This window comes from Dendrobium catenatum, unplaced genomic scaffold (genome assembly GCF_001605985.2).
Source record: "Dendrobium catenatum unplaced genomic scaffold, ASM160598v2 fragScaff_scaffold_621, whole genome shotgun sequence".
Lineage (NCBI taxonomy): Eukaryota > Viridiplantae > Streptophyta > Magnoliopsida > Asparagales > Orchidaceae > Dendrobium > Dendrobium catenatum.
This window is the reverse complement of record NW_021319083.1, coordinates 2,900,655-2,919,276: the sequence shown is the minus strand read 5'-3', so window position 1 is coordinate 2,919,276 and position 18,622 is coordinate 2,900,655. Positions and strand designations below refer to the sequence as shown.

General features: G+C 36.5%; 2 protein-coding genes across 2 annotated transcripts in view; one reads left to right on the top strand and one right to left on the bottom strand.

Moving 5' to 3' along the window:
• Positions 1-6,040: 6,040 nt before the first annotated feature.
• LOC110116755 (pentatricopeptide repeat-containing protein At3g62890-like) lies at positions 6,041-8,300 on the top strand. Its single transcript, XM_020850457.2, has one exon. The coding sequence runs from the start codon at positions 6,150-6,152 to the stop codon at positions 8,184-8,186; it is 2,037 nt and encodes a 678-aa protein (XP_020706116.1). The 5' UTR covers positions 6,041-6,149; the 3' UTR covers positions 8,187-8,300.
• A 1,158-nt stretch (positions 8,301-9,458) lies between these two features.
• Positions 9,459-18,622, bottom strand: part of LOC110091827 (floral homeotic protein AGAMOUS) — a 29,473-nt gene continuing 20,309 nt past the window's right edge. The window contains exons 2-7 of the mRNA XM_028695090.1: positions 16,276-16,357; positions 15,504-15,568; positions 15,272-15,371; positions 14,399-14,440; positions 14,274-14,315; positions 9,459-10,198 (exon numbers count right to left, since the gene is read on the bottom strand). Coding sequence (XP_028550923.1) covers positions 10,007-10,198; positions 14,274-14,315; positions 14,399-14,440; positions 15,272-15,371; positions 15,504-15,568; positions 16,276-16,357 — 523 coding nt within the window. The 3' untranslated portion in view covers positions 9,459-10,006. The remainder of the gene's footprint in view (positions 10,199-14,273; positions 14,316-14,398; positions 14,441-15,271; positions 15,372-15,503; positions 15,569-16,275; positions 16,358-18,622) is intronic.

Here is an 18,622-nt window from a genome sequence, read left to right as displayed (position 1 = left end):
CATAAGCCCCACCTCTGACCAGAGCACATCAGCCAAGCCAGTTTATTCACTATGACAAGACTGCAAAAATACCCCAATCCCAAAAAGCAATTTTGAAAGGGATTTTAAACTTCACTGTTGAAATTGTATTCTTATAATCAATATCCCAAAAATATATTTGGAATATAACCCCCCCCCTTAGAGGTTTTTAAACAATAGAGCAATGTTCTTCTACTTGGACAGTAATAATGGAAAGCGTGGTTTTTAATAAACTTTCAAGTTTTCTTGAGGCGTTTTCAACATTGCCTTCCTTGAAAAATTATATGCAGTTAGTGTTCCAAGCAATAAATCTTATATTCCAATTTTTGGCCGCCCAACATGTTCGTCCAGCAAGAAAAAAAAGATACCACCAAAAAAAATATCACAGAAATTGTCTGACTCAAAACTCGAGAGGAAGAGGAAGGCTTCCATATAATTTCTAACAACTTCGTTGGTAGCACCAACTTTCTTTTAAATTTAAAAAATATATGGCACACACCATGCTACCGTAGTACCTAAGACCAAATGATACGGTCCTCGTCTCATCTCCTATTTCCTCGCCCCAGCCTTCAAGATCCGTAGAAATAATGCCACTACGCGGTCACACCCCTTCAATCTTGCCCAGACCAGAAAAAACCACTCACCCATTTAATTTTTAATAAGTTGGCCCAGCATATGTTACCATTCATCATATTTACAAGCTAGTCGTCCCACTAGATTCCTCATAACAGACTCAACATAGCACACCAAAGAATAAACGTTCAAGTCGTCCCACAACACATACAGTACCGCACTTCACGCTACTCTATAACACATAGAAAAACATTCTGATTTTCCACCTAATCCTAAGATGCCAAGGATGATCCACATAAACGAAGGGTACCAGGGAGAACACCGCCATATCAAGCAACATACAGAAGTAAAACATCATAAACTTACCCAAGAACCGGCTCTAGAGCAACAATATAGAATCAACGTCCATCAAGATATACACTATTCATTGACACAAGACAAAGGACGATAAAGAAATATTCACATTATAATTATAAAGGACAACACCATAACTTCTGAAGTCTCACACAATTTCATGCATATATTACTGCAGCAATGTAGCATAATTAAACAGAAGTCATCGTCACCTTCAAACAACTCCTATCAAATAGCAACAAGAGAGTACTGAGAAAAGAACTCCACTCAGAAATAGAATCTGCAAGAGCTCATTACTAAGAAATAAATCATCATCATAGAAAAGTCACCGAGGACTAATCTCGCATAAAATAGCTCTATCGATAAGATAGATTTCGTCTCCAATGCTCTATCTTGAGAGAATATTTGGAGTTGTATATATAGTATAAGAGAGTCGTTATCTGATGAGTAGAAAACAATTAATCATGTAAAAAAAAGAGTATAAAGATAATTGTACAAAGTCTTGCGAGAATATATATGCCCTAAATAATTACTATAAAGAATATGAGGCTCCGTGCCTGAGATACAGCAACAGGCAGAGACCAATACAATAACCAAAACGCACGCAGCCATAAGTCACACACATACTTCAGAGACCATTACAGAATTACAAAGAAAGCCAGATGAGCAGCATCTATTGAATGAAATATAGGAGATTGTGCAGTTGGGCAGATAGAATAGTGCTATTGGCTACCGCTCGACCGACCGAAGGATTAAATCAGGAGAGAAGAATAAAAAAATCTCAGATTCAGCCCTCACAGGGGCGAGAGCTCTCTTCATACTGTGGAATTCAAGGATACCCATCATACGGAACATAGGACGGACGACATGGAGATTGAATTGTATCTACATATATTATATCAGTATACTAAGCATCAAACTTTCAAAAGAGCACCTTGGAACGGCGGGTTTGGACAACCATTGAGAGTGACATACAAAACTCATCAACATCTAAGCCACCACAGGGGTTATGAGAATCAGGAACTTCATCGAGTAAATTTATAAGTAGAAAAAATATTTTATAAACTAAAATGTTAACTCACAGGATGATTTCGTACACGTTGAGAAAGTCGGCAGCCACTGCGAGGGATATCTCTGGATCGGCCCACATTTCTGAGTATCATACATGGTCAGATGTTGTTGGTGGAAGACAGAGGGGGAGGGTATATGGCATGGGTTCACAGGCTTTTGCTATTGAGGGCAGTTCATACACCTCTGCATTTCATGATCCAAGTGGAGCTGAAGAATCTGTAAGCGAGAGGGTTGCAGCGATTACTAGAGAGATTGAAGAGATAAAAATGGTTCAATCTAGAGAGATTGAAGAAATGAGAAAGGTTCAGAATGAAATGCAAGCAGAGTTGCAATCCTACAGAGCTGAAAAACAGAGGAAAAAGGACCAACAGGAGCAGCCATCTGCAGACAGTGAGGATACAGATGATGATTAGATCTATTTTATGTTTGATGATTGTATTAATTAGAACTTGTGAATTTCAGAACTTGTGATTGCAACATTATCATGAACTTACTTGTGAACTATGATTGTAATGTTATGATGAGCTTGTGATTGTATTTATAATTTATGGTTGTGATGAATCTAGCGGCGTGTTGCCCAACATATTATTGTGATGAATATAGCGGCGTGTTGCCCAACATATATTGCTCTTTCTGCGGTTTGGCTGCCGGAAACTACGATACCGGACGGCCAATAGCAAGCCGCCGGTAATGGCATCACACCGTCGGTTTATTACCGGCGATTATCGACGGCCACAGCCGGAAAACCGTCGGTCAATTAACCGGTGGCCGTCGATCAATTAATCGGCGGCGTCACAGCCGGAAAACCGCCGGCTACATAAACCTCCGGTAAAAAACCGCCGGTAATAGTTTCCTACGCGATTTTTTCCGGCGGCACAAAAACCGCCGTAAAGCCGCCGGTAGTTAAAAAAACCGCCGGTTAATATAGGCTTACCACCGGAAAAAACCGCCGGATTTCGACGTTTTTCCTGTAGTGCTTATGTTTGAGTCTTCTTTAAAAACATATTATGTTTGAGATTTTCTTAAGTTTGCCACTTCATTTTCCATAGAACTAACCTTTTTACCTTTAATCTCTGTGGTAGAAAGGTTTACTGAAACTGGACAAAATATATCCAGATGCCTAATTTTACCACATTTAAAACAAATGTTTGGCATTTTTTCATAAGTAATCTTTTGATAGAATCTTCCAGTAGCTCCTTCAACCCATACTCCCAATGGTAATTTGCTGTCCAACCTGATTTTTACACAGATTCTAGCAAATTCACGCCTTCCCCATTGGAACATGTTATCATCAATCAGAAAAGGTTTTCCAACCATAGAAATGATTTGACAAACATTGATTTTATCCCAACTCCGTAAAGAGAGTGGGTAATCTGATCCAGACCGGAGCCGTTAAACCTTTCAATGAAGATTGATGGAAATCAGGGGACCATTTATCAAGTCCAATAATGCAGCCATTCACATACCAAGGTCCATTGTTGAGAACCAAATTCATCGCCTCCCTTTCTTCAAAAGCATACAGGGTCCATCCTCCTCCTAGCAAGGTCATATGAAACCTGCCATATTGGTTCCATTATCTTCTTAATTCTGATCCTATGATATGATAAGGGACTCCCTCTCCAAAAACCTTAACAACCAAAGACTTTGAAAGTATGTTAGTATTACAAGATTCACTCTCTTGATGAAGTTTTACCACTCCTTCAAAATTTTCCCCGTAGTCAAAATTAATAACTTTGAAGTTTGGTTTCAAATTCCAAGCCGAAATCAAATCCCATTTTTCTGTCTGTGGTAAACCAGGAATCAAAACTTCAGAAGAATTGCAGTTACCAAGAACTGCTGATTCACAAACTCGAACATTCTCCCAATCTCCTTTATTATGTTTTCCAGATGCATCAGAAGTGATATCTTTCTGTAATACTGGACCAAAAATGACTTTTCCTGTCATCGATACTTCCATTGAATTCTTTATCATGATTTCTTCAGAAATTGAGCCAACAGCTGTTGATGAGATATCATCCATTTTCTTCGTTCCAAGATTATTTGTTGAAATTCTATCAATCATGGGATTTAAACTAACATCCCGATCCTCAGCTTCTTCTTCAACAACTTTTTTACCTTTACCAATACATTCTTTATTCTTCACCGGGGAGAGGCAGCCTCCCTCTCTTATCACCAAAGGTCTAGCAGAAAACCTTATCCTGGGATCTTGATCGAACACCTTGTTTACATTACCGAAAGCAGGGGAGAAAAACCTTGACTGCTTCGCTGGAGAATCTTTACTGGAGCCACAATAGGGATATGACCATTACCATCGCCGGAAGATGGAGGACGACGACCCTCCACCGTCATCGGAGATGGAGAAGACGCGCGGGAAATCAGGGAAATCAAAAAGTCGTTAATTTCTCTCACTATAATCCGCTCTTTCTCTCACTACAATCCGCTCTTTCCTCAAATATTAAGTTGCTTTTAGTATTTGATTAGAACATAAAATGACATTTTTTTTCCAAATAGGTCTTATGCAACTTTATTGTCTCACCCGGATCTAGGTTAGTCTGTTAAGATTACGGTTAAGTTGGGTTAGAATGTGACAAGGTTTATCAACCTTTAAGTTTAGGTTAAGCTCCAACGTCCCATTTAAGGTCCCTCTTAGGAGAAGAATATCTATTTATTCATAGTTTATGGTGTATCATTTTATTAATTTTAGCCAAAAATCTCTAACATTTTATTAATTGATCCATATTGATGCATTTGATCATAGAATAATCCTTAGACATTTATGTTCCTTAATGATATTTTATTTAACTGATCTTGGGATCACTGAGATTTTTTTGTCAAAAAGCTTTTCTTAACTACAAATATGAAATATTTATCGATTTTTTTGTCCCTCAAAGTAGGGGTGTCAATATTTGACCTGAACCGAACATCTGAATCGAACCCAACCCGAAAATTTAGGGTTTGGGTTAGGGATTTCAACCCGTTTGTAAAATCGAGTCGGTTCAGGTTGATGCAGAAATCCAAAATTAATCTGATTTGACCCATTTTTAATTGATTTAGGAGGGTTTTAGAAGATTGTTATGAAATAACTAAATATTATTTTCAAAAAATAATAAACCATATTGCCCAAACTGAATTAAGCTGATTTATTTTAAATTGATTGAAGTAAATTTTATCTTAATTCAATTTCGATTTAAATAAATCGAATTAAATATAATTATTTTAGTAAAAAATAAAAGAAGCAGGTAGGGTTCGGATCAGAAAAACTGACCCCTTTGCAAAAATGAGACAGATTCGGATCAGTTTAAAAAAGTGTTGGGTAAGATTCGGATTTAACCCGAACCCGATCCAAAACTCTCTTTTGATAGCCCTACATCAAAAAGTGTCATAAAGTTTTCAACTATGCTTTAATTTGATTATAGACTCATTTGGATTCAAATCAAAATACTGTAGTGTCATTAGACTCATCTCATCAAAATATTTATTTCAATTATAAATTTGTTAAAATTGGAATTTGGATGATTCTGAATTTAAATATGAAATTTTCAATTTAAGTACTACATCTAGATTTGTATTTGATCAAATAACTTTTCTAATAACGTGTATGTATAAATATTTATTAAAATTAAAAAAATAATAATATTATGCGAGGTTTTTTGTCCTTACTAAAAAATAAATGGACTTTTCCTCTCAAAGGGGTCCATTCTCCACAAAATTAATAAAAAAAGAATTTTGTTTTAAAGGTCTATTTGGAATTATTATTTTTTAAATATGTTTCATATGAAAGGAAATATGTCTTATTGGTTAAATAAGAAAGTTGTTTCTATAAAGTTACGAGTTTAAGCCGCATGATTTAAAATAAGAAAATATATTTAAAAATTAACCTATTTTTATAAAAATAAAAATAACATATGTTAATATATCAAATGTATTTTTATTTTATATCAAAATATAAATAAAATAAAATAAAATAAATATGAGTAATCCCAACTAGCCGTTAGCCCCTTAATGCCAACTTATTTTGAAGTTAATATCCTTTACATTTGTTTTTCCACGGGGAAAAAATTTGTTGGATGGCAGTGAGTAGATGATTAAAATCAGTTAGCGAACCAACGGTTCCATGGTCACGTCCACCGTTGATGACCTCCGTCGCTCGAAGCCTTCATTCCGATCGTCTTCTCCGCCGTCTAAAAAACTCCCCTTCTCTTCCCCTTGCCGTACTCCATCAAATCCAAGCCCAAATTCTAACGAACGCAAGCCTCCATAACTCTACCCCTCTCCTTTCCGAATTCCTCTCATCTTGTGCCCGTTCTCGCAACTTCTCCGCTGCTTGCCTCCTCCTTAAGAATCTTTGCAGCCAAATCCCGTCAACATTGAATCATGTCCTCCGCTCCCATGCCGAATCCCTCTCCTCTCAACAAATCTTGGTTTTATACCGAGAAATGGTCCGTCAAAAGATCCCCCAAGACAGATCAATCTTCACAGTTATGTTCCGCGCCTGTGCCCAGGAGGCCTCCAGCGTTGGGGAGTCCCTCCATTGCCACATTCTGAAGTTGGGATTTGTATCCAATCTCTTTCTAATGACAGGATTACTCGATTCCTATGCCAAAAGAGGATCTTTGGGATCTGCCGAGAAGCTGTTTGATGAAATGGTTGAAAAGGACGTTGTTGCTTGCAACGCCATGATTGCTGCATTGAGTGGTAATGGCCGCACAGAAGATGCGAGGAAGTTATTTGAGGGAATGCCAAAGAAGAGTTCGGCTTCCTGGAACACTATGATCACGTGTTATTGCAAGCAAGGCAATGTTGCTTTAGCTAGGGAAATTTTTGATCAGAATCCAGTTAAGGATATTGTTTCCTGGAATGCTATGATCGATGGGTACTGTAAAATAGGACAGCTTAGCGTTGCACATCAGCTGTTTGAACGTATGGGTCATGCGAGGAATTCAGTTACTTGGAATACTATGATGTCTGGTTATTTGCATCAAAGGGAGTTTGGTACTGCAATTTCATTGTTTCGGGAGATGCAGATGGAAAATGTTAAGCCTACTGAAGTGACTATGGTGAGCTTGCTTTCAGCTTGTGGTCATTTAGGTGCTTTAAATACGGGCAGATGGATTCATGCTTATATTTGCAACCACCATTTAAATATTGATGTTGTTTTGGGAAATTCTCTTATTGATATGTACTTTAAATGCGGTAACATTGAAACTGCACTTGAGGTCTTCCGTGGAATGCCTTCGAAGAACGTTTTCTGCTGGAATTCTGTCATTGCAGGTTTTGGAATGCATGGCCATGGAAAAAAAGCCATAGAAATATTTCTTGAAATGGAAACAACTAGTGGAATTAGGCCAGATGAGATCACATTTGTTGGGCTACTATCTGCATGTGGTCACTCTGGTTTGATATTCGAAGGCAAAAGATATTTCTCTCAAATGTTTGGAGTTTATGGATTAGTGCCGCAGATTGAACACTACGGCTGCATGGTAGATCTTCTAGGTCGTGCAGGTCTACTTCAAGAAGCATTGCACTTTATAGAAACAATGACCATCAAACCAAACTGTGTAGTTTGGGGCAGCTTGCTTCGTGCATGTAAAATTCACAGAGATACTAAGACAAGCGAGCATGTGACGCAAAGACTTCTAGAATTGGATCCTAATGATGGGGCGAATTATGTTTTCTTGTCCAACATTTATGCTTTGGCAAAGCAATGGGAAGATGTTGACACCTGTAGGGCAATCATGATTGAGAAAGGGGTTCACAAGGTGCCTGGGTGTAGCTCTGTGGAGGTGAATAACGTGGTTCATGAGTTTGTTGTTGGTGATACTTCACATCCGCAGTTTGAAAAGATTAGCATCTTTCTGCTTGAGATTGAGAGGGAGCTGAGGAACCTGGGTTATCGGCCAGGAACAGGTTCTGTACTTCATGATATAGAGGATGAGGAGAAAGAAAATGCTGTTTTGTATCATAGTGAGAGGATTGCTATTGCTTTTGGGCTGATTAACACAAGGAAAATGGAGCCGATTCGAGTGGTGAAGAACCTTAGAGTTTGTAGTGATTGCCATGAAGCAATAAAATTTATAGCTAAACTTTTTAAGAGGGAAATTATTGTAAGGGATAGGAGTCGCTTCCATCATTTTAGGGATGGATCTTGTTCTTGTCAGGATTATTGGTGAGGACCTAATTTTATTTTTCAAGGTAATATTATTGATCAATCTATTTATTGGGTTTAATTATTGACTCTACTGCTACAGCTTCTGTAATTTTTACTTTTACCAGCTCATGTCAAATTTATCCTTGTTTTCAAAATTTTAATGCAGTTTATTTCCTAGTGTGTTGCATGGTTCAAATTAAAGCTTAGACATTCAATATAGATGCCATTTTCCATAGTTCAATGTGATATTATTTTGTTTTGCCTTTAACGGAAGGCATTCTGTAAGAGCATTATGTTTTCATGAATTTTGTTTTTATATAATTGCCTTATATTGGTTCAGATGCATGAACATTTCTTCTGTTATTTTTTGGAAATAAACTCAGCCTTATGTACGTTTGTTATAGCAGTTGCACTGCCCTCTTAAAAGGCAGTTTGGTTGGTGAAAGCTTGATATATAAAGTGAAATATTAGCATGTAAAGTAACTTTTGTTTGGTTAGCATGAAGCTTTAGTGAATTAAAGCAATTTTAATTCATTCTTCAATTTCTTGACAATTTTACTTCAATTTCTTTAAAAATTTGCTGAAAAGTTAAATGCAATCAATTTGGCTACATTATTTAAAGCAAGCCTTGCAATTTTTTCTTTTTTTCTTTTTTTTTTTCATTTTTTGGAAAAGTTAAATGCCCAAGCACAAATCTGTTGCAGATGAGATTCAAGCTTCATTTGGGACGGCTTTCTTTCTGCTTCTTAAAGCAATTTATTAGTACAAAATTTTAATTTTTGTACTAGAAAGCTACTTTTAGAAGCAATAAGAAAGTCATCCCAAACGAAACTCAATTATAGGATGTTGTAGATATTAGGAAGTTAGCAAGTTCCTAGGATGTAATCCTAGTCATCAAATTTGTGTATAGCCACTAAACTTTCCAAAAAGAAAAATCAAATATGAGAAATAATAGGATTAACATAATATCTCATCATGCCATGGGACTTAAATGATATATGACAAATCATAATTCTCATGGCATAATGTTTGTAATGCATCCAACATATGTTCACTATGTGCTGATACGAGTTCAAGAAAAGTTCAAATATTGTTTAACAGACCATAGAGTTTTCTGTGAAAAATAGCACCACCGAATATGATTTTCAAAATTGTTTCCTTGAGTGCCAAGCATCCAACTTAGGTGTTCGACAACAAACAATGACCCTTTACAAGTGTTGTGCCTCATAATATTTAATTACATATCCAGCACATGTCCCATTACATGATTAGAATGGCTACAAGAGCTGGGACCACATGTCATTACATTTAAAGATTAAATAAATTTATACGGAAATGTGAGTACTTCTTGTATGATCTGCCTTTTTCCTTGCTCATCTAAATTTCTCTAGCATGTTTCTATGAAATTATTTAAACTGTCTAATTTCTCTTTTGTTTTTTCTATTGGGCAATAGAAGTTAAAACACAAATGCTGCATTGGTTCTTCATAGTCCTGGGTATTTTTCTAGAGTATGCCATTGCCTAACAATAGAAAAATCAGCACCTTAACATCGCTGCAAAGGGGGGAACAACATTGGAATTCATAAAACTTCCTCAATTATGCTGCATCATAGATGTTATCAGGTTCCTATTAATTATTTGAAGTGAGTATTTGGTAGTTACATGACATACGCATCCTTTAACATCAAAACACAAACTAGAACATGTCAACATGAAAAAAATATAGTATGATTTTCTAACATTTGATACTGTATCAAGACTGCTGAAAGACCAAGTCTAGAAGTTTATGTAAAGCTTGCATAATTAGGACATTAATGTAGCCAAAGAGTAAGTGTGAAGTTTCTATGCAGAATGATCAGCTTTTGTTTCGTACCCAAGATGAAGGGCAGTTTGATCTTGATGGTGTGAGTAATGAGGTGCTGTTTCCAATATGTTTAAGTGATAGTAATTCCTGGAGTCGAAGTTTGGAAGGTTGTCAAAATCAGTCCCTGCTTGAACGATATTTGCATGCTCCGCTCTTTCATTATCGTTTATCTGCACAAAGCAAACGGCATGAAAGTTTTACATTAGAAGAACACATTACACCATTTTTTGAGAGTTGAAGAATAAGCTGCAGGAGTAAATGATTTGATTGGCGGGATATATAGAGAGAAAGAGAGAGAGAGAGAGAGAGAGAGAGAGAGAGAGAGAGAGAGAGAGAGAGATGCAGTGTCTCCCTAAATAAGATTATCGTCAAACATTTTTTAGAAGGTGCAAAAAATCTTTGGTATATAAACTCTATCATTTAGTCAACTGATATTTGTGCTCACTATAAACCCATTTCTTATAATTTGCATGATGCTAACACTTTAAATATGCGGACTACATACCATGTTTGTTCTTGGTGCTTTGATAACTTTAAGAAAAACTTCATGAGTAGCATTTACGCTATGTTAGTCCACAAGGTGGCATGCATGGGCCCTTTTTTGTTTAAAAATTTATCCGCCCACTTAGTTTGGTGCTTTCCGTTAGGGCTGTCAAAATCGGGTCACAGGTCGTGTTCGGGTCCCACCCGGAACTGACTTGACATTGTTCGACCTGACCCAAACCCGTCGGACACAAACCTGACCCGCTTCAGGTTCAGGTCAACCCGAATCCGACCTGCATAGAGGTAACTTTCTCCGTCGTTAAGGTAACTTTTGATCATAAGCAACGACGAGAGTTCGCTTGGAATCAACGACGGTAGTTCGTTCGCTGTCGCTGTGAATGTAACTTTCTCCATTTCGTGAGCTTAGAGGCGTCTAGGGTTTGCTTTTTATCTTCTCTTTTTCGTTGTTGCTGACTTGGTCAGCTCCTTCGTTGTTGTTCGACTTCGCTCCTTGGACGACGTTCCCTTCCGGTGGGATCGGAAGTTACAACATTTTGATTGGAAGCAACAATGGGAGTTCACTCGCTATGAAGGTAACTTTCTCCGTTTCGTGCGCTTCTTCGGCCAAACCCCGTAGATAAGCCGAACTACAGGATTCCAGGTCATTTTCAAGTTTCCGGGTCAACCCAAACCCGACCTGGAATTCAAAATGGGTCAAAAATCAGGACCCAAACCCGAAATTTTCGTGTCAGGTTCGAGTTGGGATTTCGGATCTTCTCAATTTTTTGCATCCCTAATCCCAATCACCTACCCCCTGAAATATTTAGTGTAATTTAGGAAAATTTAGATCAACGCTAAATTTGATTAAATTTGCATGCATATTACATCCAAGTCAAGCTTGCCTTAAAAATTAGTAACTTTATTTCTCTTGGAAAAGTGTCATTTATGACTGAATATGAAAAAAAAACTCTCATTTAGGGCTTTTTGCTAGCAAACTTTTTGCTACTTCATTTCTCTTTTTCACCCAACCTAAAGTTCACGAAATACGAATTATTATGTCATAGGCAATCATCGAACCAAAGAATTTGGCAACAACTATCAAGGCTCTAATCAATCAAGCTATAGTTTAAACACAACATTGTTTTTGATGCAATTAACAAATAATAATTTAGACATGAAAAGTCACAAGACTTTGTTTGCAAAAAAAAACTACATAAGGTGACAAGTTTATACAAATGCTCCAAAGAGAATTTACTATTCTAACATTAAAAGTGAATTTCATAGAGAAAATTGACAACTACTAATGAAATCCAACTGTGATGGCCATGCCTTATAAAATGGAAAGTATGGGTGTCAATATTTGACACGATCCAAACCCGACTCAAAAATTTTGAGTTCGGGTCAACCCGAACCCTAGCCGGGTCGGGTTCAGGTTAAGAATTTCGACCCATTTGTAAAACCAAGTCTGGTTCAGGTTGACCCGGAAACAACTCTGGTGACCCGAGAAATCATGGTAGTTCGTTCGTCACAAACGTCGTCACTCGTTCGTTAGTCATGTCCGCCAATCGCTTCTGTCAGTCATGTCCGCCATGCAGTTCGTCACCGTCGTTGCCTCTTCGTCCGGTCCACTCGTCGTTCATTTGCCATCGAAACATCGAAACCGCAGCAGTCACCGCCTAAAGCCAACAAGATTCGACGCACTCTTGTTGTCCCACTGCCGACCTCTCTTCCTCGCCATCGTCCCGCCGCCGAAGTCCAAACTCGAGCCTTCTTGCTTCAGACCGACAGGCGACAACGAACAATGCAAATTTACGGGATTTTGCTGAATAGCAATTACGGGTCCGATCTGGTTGACTCGAACCCAAAGTGTGTCAGGTTCGGGTCTGAAAATCTTATCCATTTTCAAAAATGTGCCGAGTTTGGGTTGACCCCAATAGTGTCGGGTCAGTTCCGGGTTGAACCCGAACCCGACTTGTGACCCGATTTTGACAGCCCTACCATAAAGCATTGTAGGTCTCATTATCATCTTATAAAATATTCCCTGAAGTTTGACAGATACTTTGATAGTTTTCTATCATACAATAGGCCCGATGCATTCTTCCACTTTAACTATCCAACTTAAATTTTACTAATAAAATCCTCATGTATTTCACCATTATTTTGAACAATATACTTGATATATCTAAAATGTACACTCTTTTTAATGATTTGATTACCCAATGTTACAATTCAACCACTAGATCTATTACTAAAATTATACTCAATGTATTCGATTTAAGATCTAGTCAAACGTAAACTTTTAGACTCAATAGTTGACCTCCATAATTCAAGTTTTTCATCAATTCCCTCTCTAGTCTTATTTATAAGAAAATATCATAAAAAAAAAGCATACACCAGGATATATCCTTTTGCAAATGTCTAGTAAGAACATCCATGACTAAAGTAAAAAGATATGGGCTTAAAGCTGATCTTTGATGTAATCCAATTGAAATAGGGAAATATTTGAACCACCTTGTATTTGAACAGAAGTAACAACTCTTGTATACATATCCTTAACAATTTAAATATAAGCATTTTTAAATCTTGTCTTTTCTAGAACTCTCTAGAGCACTTCTTGTGGAGTTTGATTATATGCTTTCTCTATATCATATATTATATTTCTAACAAACTAACTTAATATTTTATATACATTACAAATCATGCTGATTATTTTATTTGGTATGCCTTCATATCATTTTCATTCTATTTAGGGCCCATATAACCTTTCTACAACTATCTATGAAAATAGATATGGAGTTGTTGCAGGAAAAGTATATTTATTTAAAACATATTGTGGAAATGCATCTGGAATTACTTCAGGTTTTGGTGGACTCCAAATTTGGTATGTGGGCTTGTTGGTGTTCCTTTTAGATGATATCATCTTCTAGTCCGTTGGAAGTACCATCCACTATTTGATGATCCATGGCTGATGTAATATGACGTTTTATTTGTATGTATTATCACTTCCACTCTCTAGAATAGTGTTCTACAGCCAAGGGAATTGATTTGGACATAAAATTTGAATTTTTATTATGTATCCTATGGACTTCATTATTTTATTAAGATTTGTTTAGTCAATATCATTAAATTTATTAGCAGTTTGTTAACAATTTTTAATTTATTAGCAGTTTGATTGTTTGTTAGTAGTTGATTAAGTGGTTGTTAGTAGTTTGTTATGTCATTCATCGATAAATATGAAATTTGAAATCAAATTAGTTTTATAGCATGAACAAAATTTTACTTTGGATGTCAAGATTTTTCTTCATGCAGTTCGTGATTTGAACTTGATTAGATAGCCTTGAAATCCTTCTGGGACAGATCTCCCTTTATATAAGCACGAGGTTTGCTTATTTCCTTACTTTTATTAATCTTTTTATCTTTTTCAATGTTTTTATCTATTGCATTTTATCCTCTATTTTCATGACTATCCTGCATCAATTGACATGCCATAAAAAATATGTAAGCGGTAGCCGAGATGGGGTGATTGAAAAAATGGTTGACTACCTCCTACCAAACCTCATTCATATTGCAGGAGTGTTAAACAAATGCATCAATAAATATGATTCGCATAGGAAAGTTTCAAGAATGATCAGTTAAAAGGATTTCGTTCAAAGTAGAAAATGCTTCGAAAATCTTCTGCTGAAACCATTATTCTGACTGAAGCTGTAGAGAGTAATAATAGTTTTATAGATCTGCAACAAAACATTTTATTGGATCTATTACCTTGGCCCTAAGGTACATATTGTCATTTTGGAGCTCCACTTCCTGCATTTAGAAGAATAAAATGCTCTCAAACTTTATAAAGTAACCAGAAACTAAAAGCAAATAGGTGCAGGATAAGGGATTACTCGTTTCTGCATATACTCAATTTCTGCAAAGAGCAGCTCATGCTGACAAGAAGATAATGGAATTGTAAGTGTCTAGTCAAGTTGAACAAAGACGAGGAAATAACAGACACAGAGTCAATGTTTTGGCTTTTTTTTTTTTTTTTAAATTTAACCCTCTAATCTTTTACTAGTCGTTTGAGGTCACTTAACTTCTTGTTTTTTTTCATTCTTTTATGTTTTAACATCAAAGAAAACATATTTGATATCCTAAAAATATAAATTTTTTATTTTTATTTAGTATTAAATATCATAAATATTCAACAAATTTTACGATGGTTGTAGACCTAAAAAGAATTGGTTGAAAAATATTAGAAATGATCTTTCTTTATTATATTTAAACTAGAATTTGACTTTTAATAGGACAATGGAGAAAAAGGATTCATGTAGGCGACCTCATGTAGTGGGGCAAAGGCTTGATGTTGTTATTATTGTATTAAATATGTTGATTAATGCAATTGTAGTGACGGCGCTAGTAGCACAATAGTGGCCGTTGGTAAGACGATGAAGGCTATGATGAAGGTTAGTCGATTGTGATAGTTGTTTTTTAAAATGTTGAAAACACTTTCATAGTTATTTTGAATGTTTTAAGAAATTACCTGATTTATTTTTAAATTAAAATAAATGTAGCAAGAGATGCACTAAACAAGCATGTTCTTAAGAAACAGAAGAAAAAAAAGTGATCCCAAAATGTTATAACAAGGAACATAAGAAAACTTTATTATGTTTTGCTGCAAATAGCGTCCAAATCCTGGAAGTTCTGCAGCAAATTACGTTCTATTGTTTTGGTAAGACATTAATGATAGCAAACAAGCCATTCGCTTATGATGTTGTTACCTTCTTTGATCTGACCCTTGTAATGCCTCTTTCAAGTCTGTTTTCAAGTTGCTTCAGCTCCTTTAAAGTAAGAGAACTCAATCCTTCCCCCATTAAATGCCTGAAACATCATGTTATAACATTTTATTATTTTCCAAGTTTTCTAATTCCTTTTTCTTGTTCAAGGTTGCAGTAAAGTATGCCATGTGTTCCTTCAAATCAAAATATATCTGGAGAAGAAAAAAAAGATTACCTGTTTGAATTTTGTAAAAGCTGAATTTGGTGGCGCAGTTTTGCTGATTCTTGTTGATAGTATTGCTGCATTGGCAAAATTAAAGCAAAGGAAAGCACATGAGACACCAAAAATTTCCTTTACATTCGCTTACAGCATTTGTTGATAAAGGTACAGAAGTGACATACTTTCCTATGAAGTATTTGTTTTAGGGAAAATTATTCTGTGCGGACGCCGAACGAAGTCCGGAGACCAACCAAAATGTGCCACATCACCCTGTGCTCGGTACCGCGGCTCGGTATCGCTGACGTGGCACATTTTGATTGGTCTCCGGACTGCATTTTGCATCCGGTCTTCGCACAGAATAATTGCTCTTGTTTTCGACATTAGATGATTGTTGGATGAAATATTGTCAAACATAGTTGAAGTGCTTTATTCATTGGTGTGGAACTTCACTTATAATTAAAATGAAAATTTAAGTGCTTCTTAAGCTTTGATGAAATGAAATATTCACTTGCATGACAAATCATCATATGTCAGGAAATTATAAAAATTATTCACAAAGAAAAATCGAATACGAAGCAATGTGCCAAAAAACTAGTACTTGCTAAAATATGCAGAGACTTATGTTTCGTTTGGGACAGTTTTTTTACTTCTTCTTAAAGCAGCTTTTGTGTACAAAAATTTTAACTTTTGTGCTAGAAAACAATTTTAAGAAGTAGTAAGAAAGTCATCACAAATGAAGCCTTAGTAAATTTTATCCTGAATAAATGACTAGTATGATCATACTTACCTGTGAGTTAACCTCCACAAGAGATCCTGGGTTTGAACTATCAGCACAAGCCTTCTTATACTTTTCAATGGTTGCTTTTATGCTGAAACAGACATTTATACGTGAGGAAAACCAATCATCGTATCAAAATAGTGAAGTCAGTCATACTTTTCAGATAATTTGCAAAATATGCTCTGTAGGATAAATGAAATTGTAGAAACCTGACAGTATTATATTCATTAGATACAATTTTGACACCTCTCAGCTTAAGAATGAAACATGTTATATTGAATACCTCTCAAATAATTAAAGTTTCGTTTGGGACAACTTTAAAACACAGCTTTTTTTTTTCTTTCAAAAGAATTTTTATTAAAAGGTAGCTTTATAAAACAGTAAAAAAATCCTCTCAAACGAAGCATAAAATAACATTCTTTTGTCCACTAAAGTAGCATGCTTTCTACAAGTTATTGATATTTTACTATTTGATATATTGAAAAAGAAATATAGAATAAAATGAAATAAAGTGTGAAATTAATATAATGTTGAATTATTTAGAGTTATTTGGATGAATGTAAAATAAATCTAAATGATTACATTTCTTTTTTGTTTGGGTTTAAATGAATGCACTGTAAAGTCCAAATGATGAAGATGCCCAATGGCTGGAGGTGATGGTTGGTGGCTAGCATTGATGGTAGATAGTGAGCACTGTAGTGGCAATGGCGCTGCTAATGATAAATGTTAGTGTATTTGAAAATTGATCATATCTAAAAAAATTCACAAAAAAGAGGGTTAATTTTATATACCTCAAAATTTTATTCCATATTTTTCTACTTCAAACCAAATGTTAATATTTTCAAAAACCTGCATTTGGAGTATTTATACCCTTTTTATTTTAAATCATGCTAATGATTGCGCCTTGACTATATGTTGAAGATCATCCAATAATTAAGTCAAATCAATTTGAATAAGCCTAACCCTGAGCTAAATAGTACATCAACTCAATCAATCTATGTTGAAGATCTTATTCTGTGCAAAATTGCTACATGAAAGTGGTGAAATGGTCCCCTAATTTGGATGTTGAGGTGGACTCTCCGATTGTGTCTATCTGGGTTTCCTTCCCTCACCTCAGACCCCATCTCTTTTCTCCTAGGATCCTTTTCGGAATGGGTTTTCTCTTTGGTCGCACGCTCAAGTCGGATATGGCTACTGCGTTGGGTTCCCGTCCGTCGGTGGCTCGTATTCTTGTTGAATTAGATGTTACAAAAAAATATCCTTAAATGATTTGGGTTGGTTCTGTGAAAATGGGTTATGTTCAAACTGTCATTTTTGATGATCTTCCCCATTTCTGCATGCATTGTAATTCTTTAGGTCATTTTAAGGATGTTTGCCCTATTTTGCATCCCATTCTAAATATTCCTAAGCCTGTGGCTGCTCCATGTGATATGTCTGGTTTGAATGTTCTTGATAATGGCTCTAACGTTGCTCTGAAACCGTCTGTTATTTCAGTCATGCAGTCTGTTGTTCAGGTGGACAATGCGGTGCCGGGTGGTGATGACGGTACTCTTGATGTTGCTGCTACTGTTTTGTCCCATGATGCATTACCTTTTGTTCCCCCAATTTTGGAATTGGGCTCTCCGACGCCTAATTGTTCTGCGATAGTGCTCGTTATGTCGTTAAATCATCTTTGTCCAGCTGATGAGGATGTTGCTGAGGTGCCCTCTGTGAACCTTTGTGAGAATGTTGAAGTTGGGGTTTTACCTACTGTTGTGTCCCCTCAGGCTAGTCATAGTGCGGTTAATAAACTTGGTTGCACTGTTAATGCTGCTCCCTTGTTTTCGGTGGTGTCTGCCCAGCCAATTTGGCTGATTTTTCTAAAACTCCTGAGGTTGTAGTTGGCTCGATTGGGTCTGTTTCTTATAGTGATATTTTGGGTGTGGTTGGGTGTGTGGGATCTTCTTGTGATGCCCCCATCTCAACCCCTGTCAAAATTGGTTTAGTTTAGAATTCGTTTGTGGATGTGCCGGTTAACTTAATTGACCCTCGTGACTTGGTGTATAATGTGAGGGACAATTCTGGGTTGGACCTTCGTGTGCATCTTGATTGGTGTCATGGGTTTTTTGACTCTGATTATGTTTCCTCTTCTGTTGAGGATGACGATCCAGAAATTCTTTTGATATGCTGCGGGTAGGGGTGTAAGTGAGCCAAGCCGGCTCGCGAGCCAGCTCAAGCTCGACTCGTTTATGGGCTCGCGAGCTGAGCTTATCAAGCTCGCGAGTCGAGCTCGAGCTCGAGTTCGAGCTCGTTTAGTAAACGAGCTCGAGCTCGAGCTTGAGCGGCTCGGCTCGTGAGCTCGCGAGCCGGCTCGAAT

Bases quoted from the DNA above. Each gene is read 5' to 3' on its own strand.
- LOC110116755 (XM_020850457.2), top strand. From the start codon at position 6,150: ATGACCTCCGTCGCTCGAAGCCTTCATTCCGATCGTCTTCTCCGCCGT.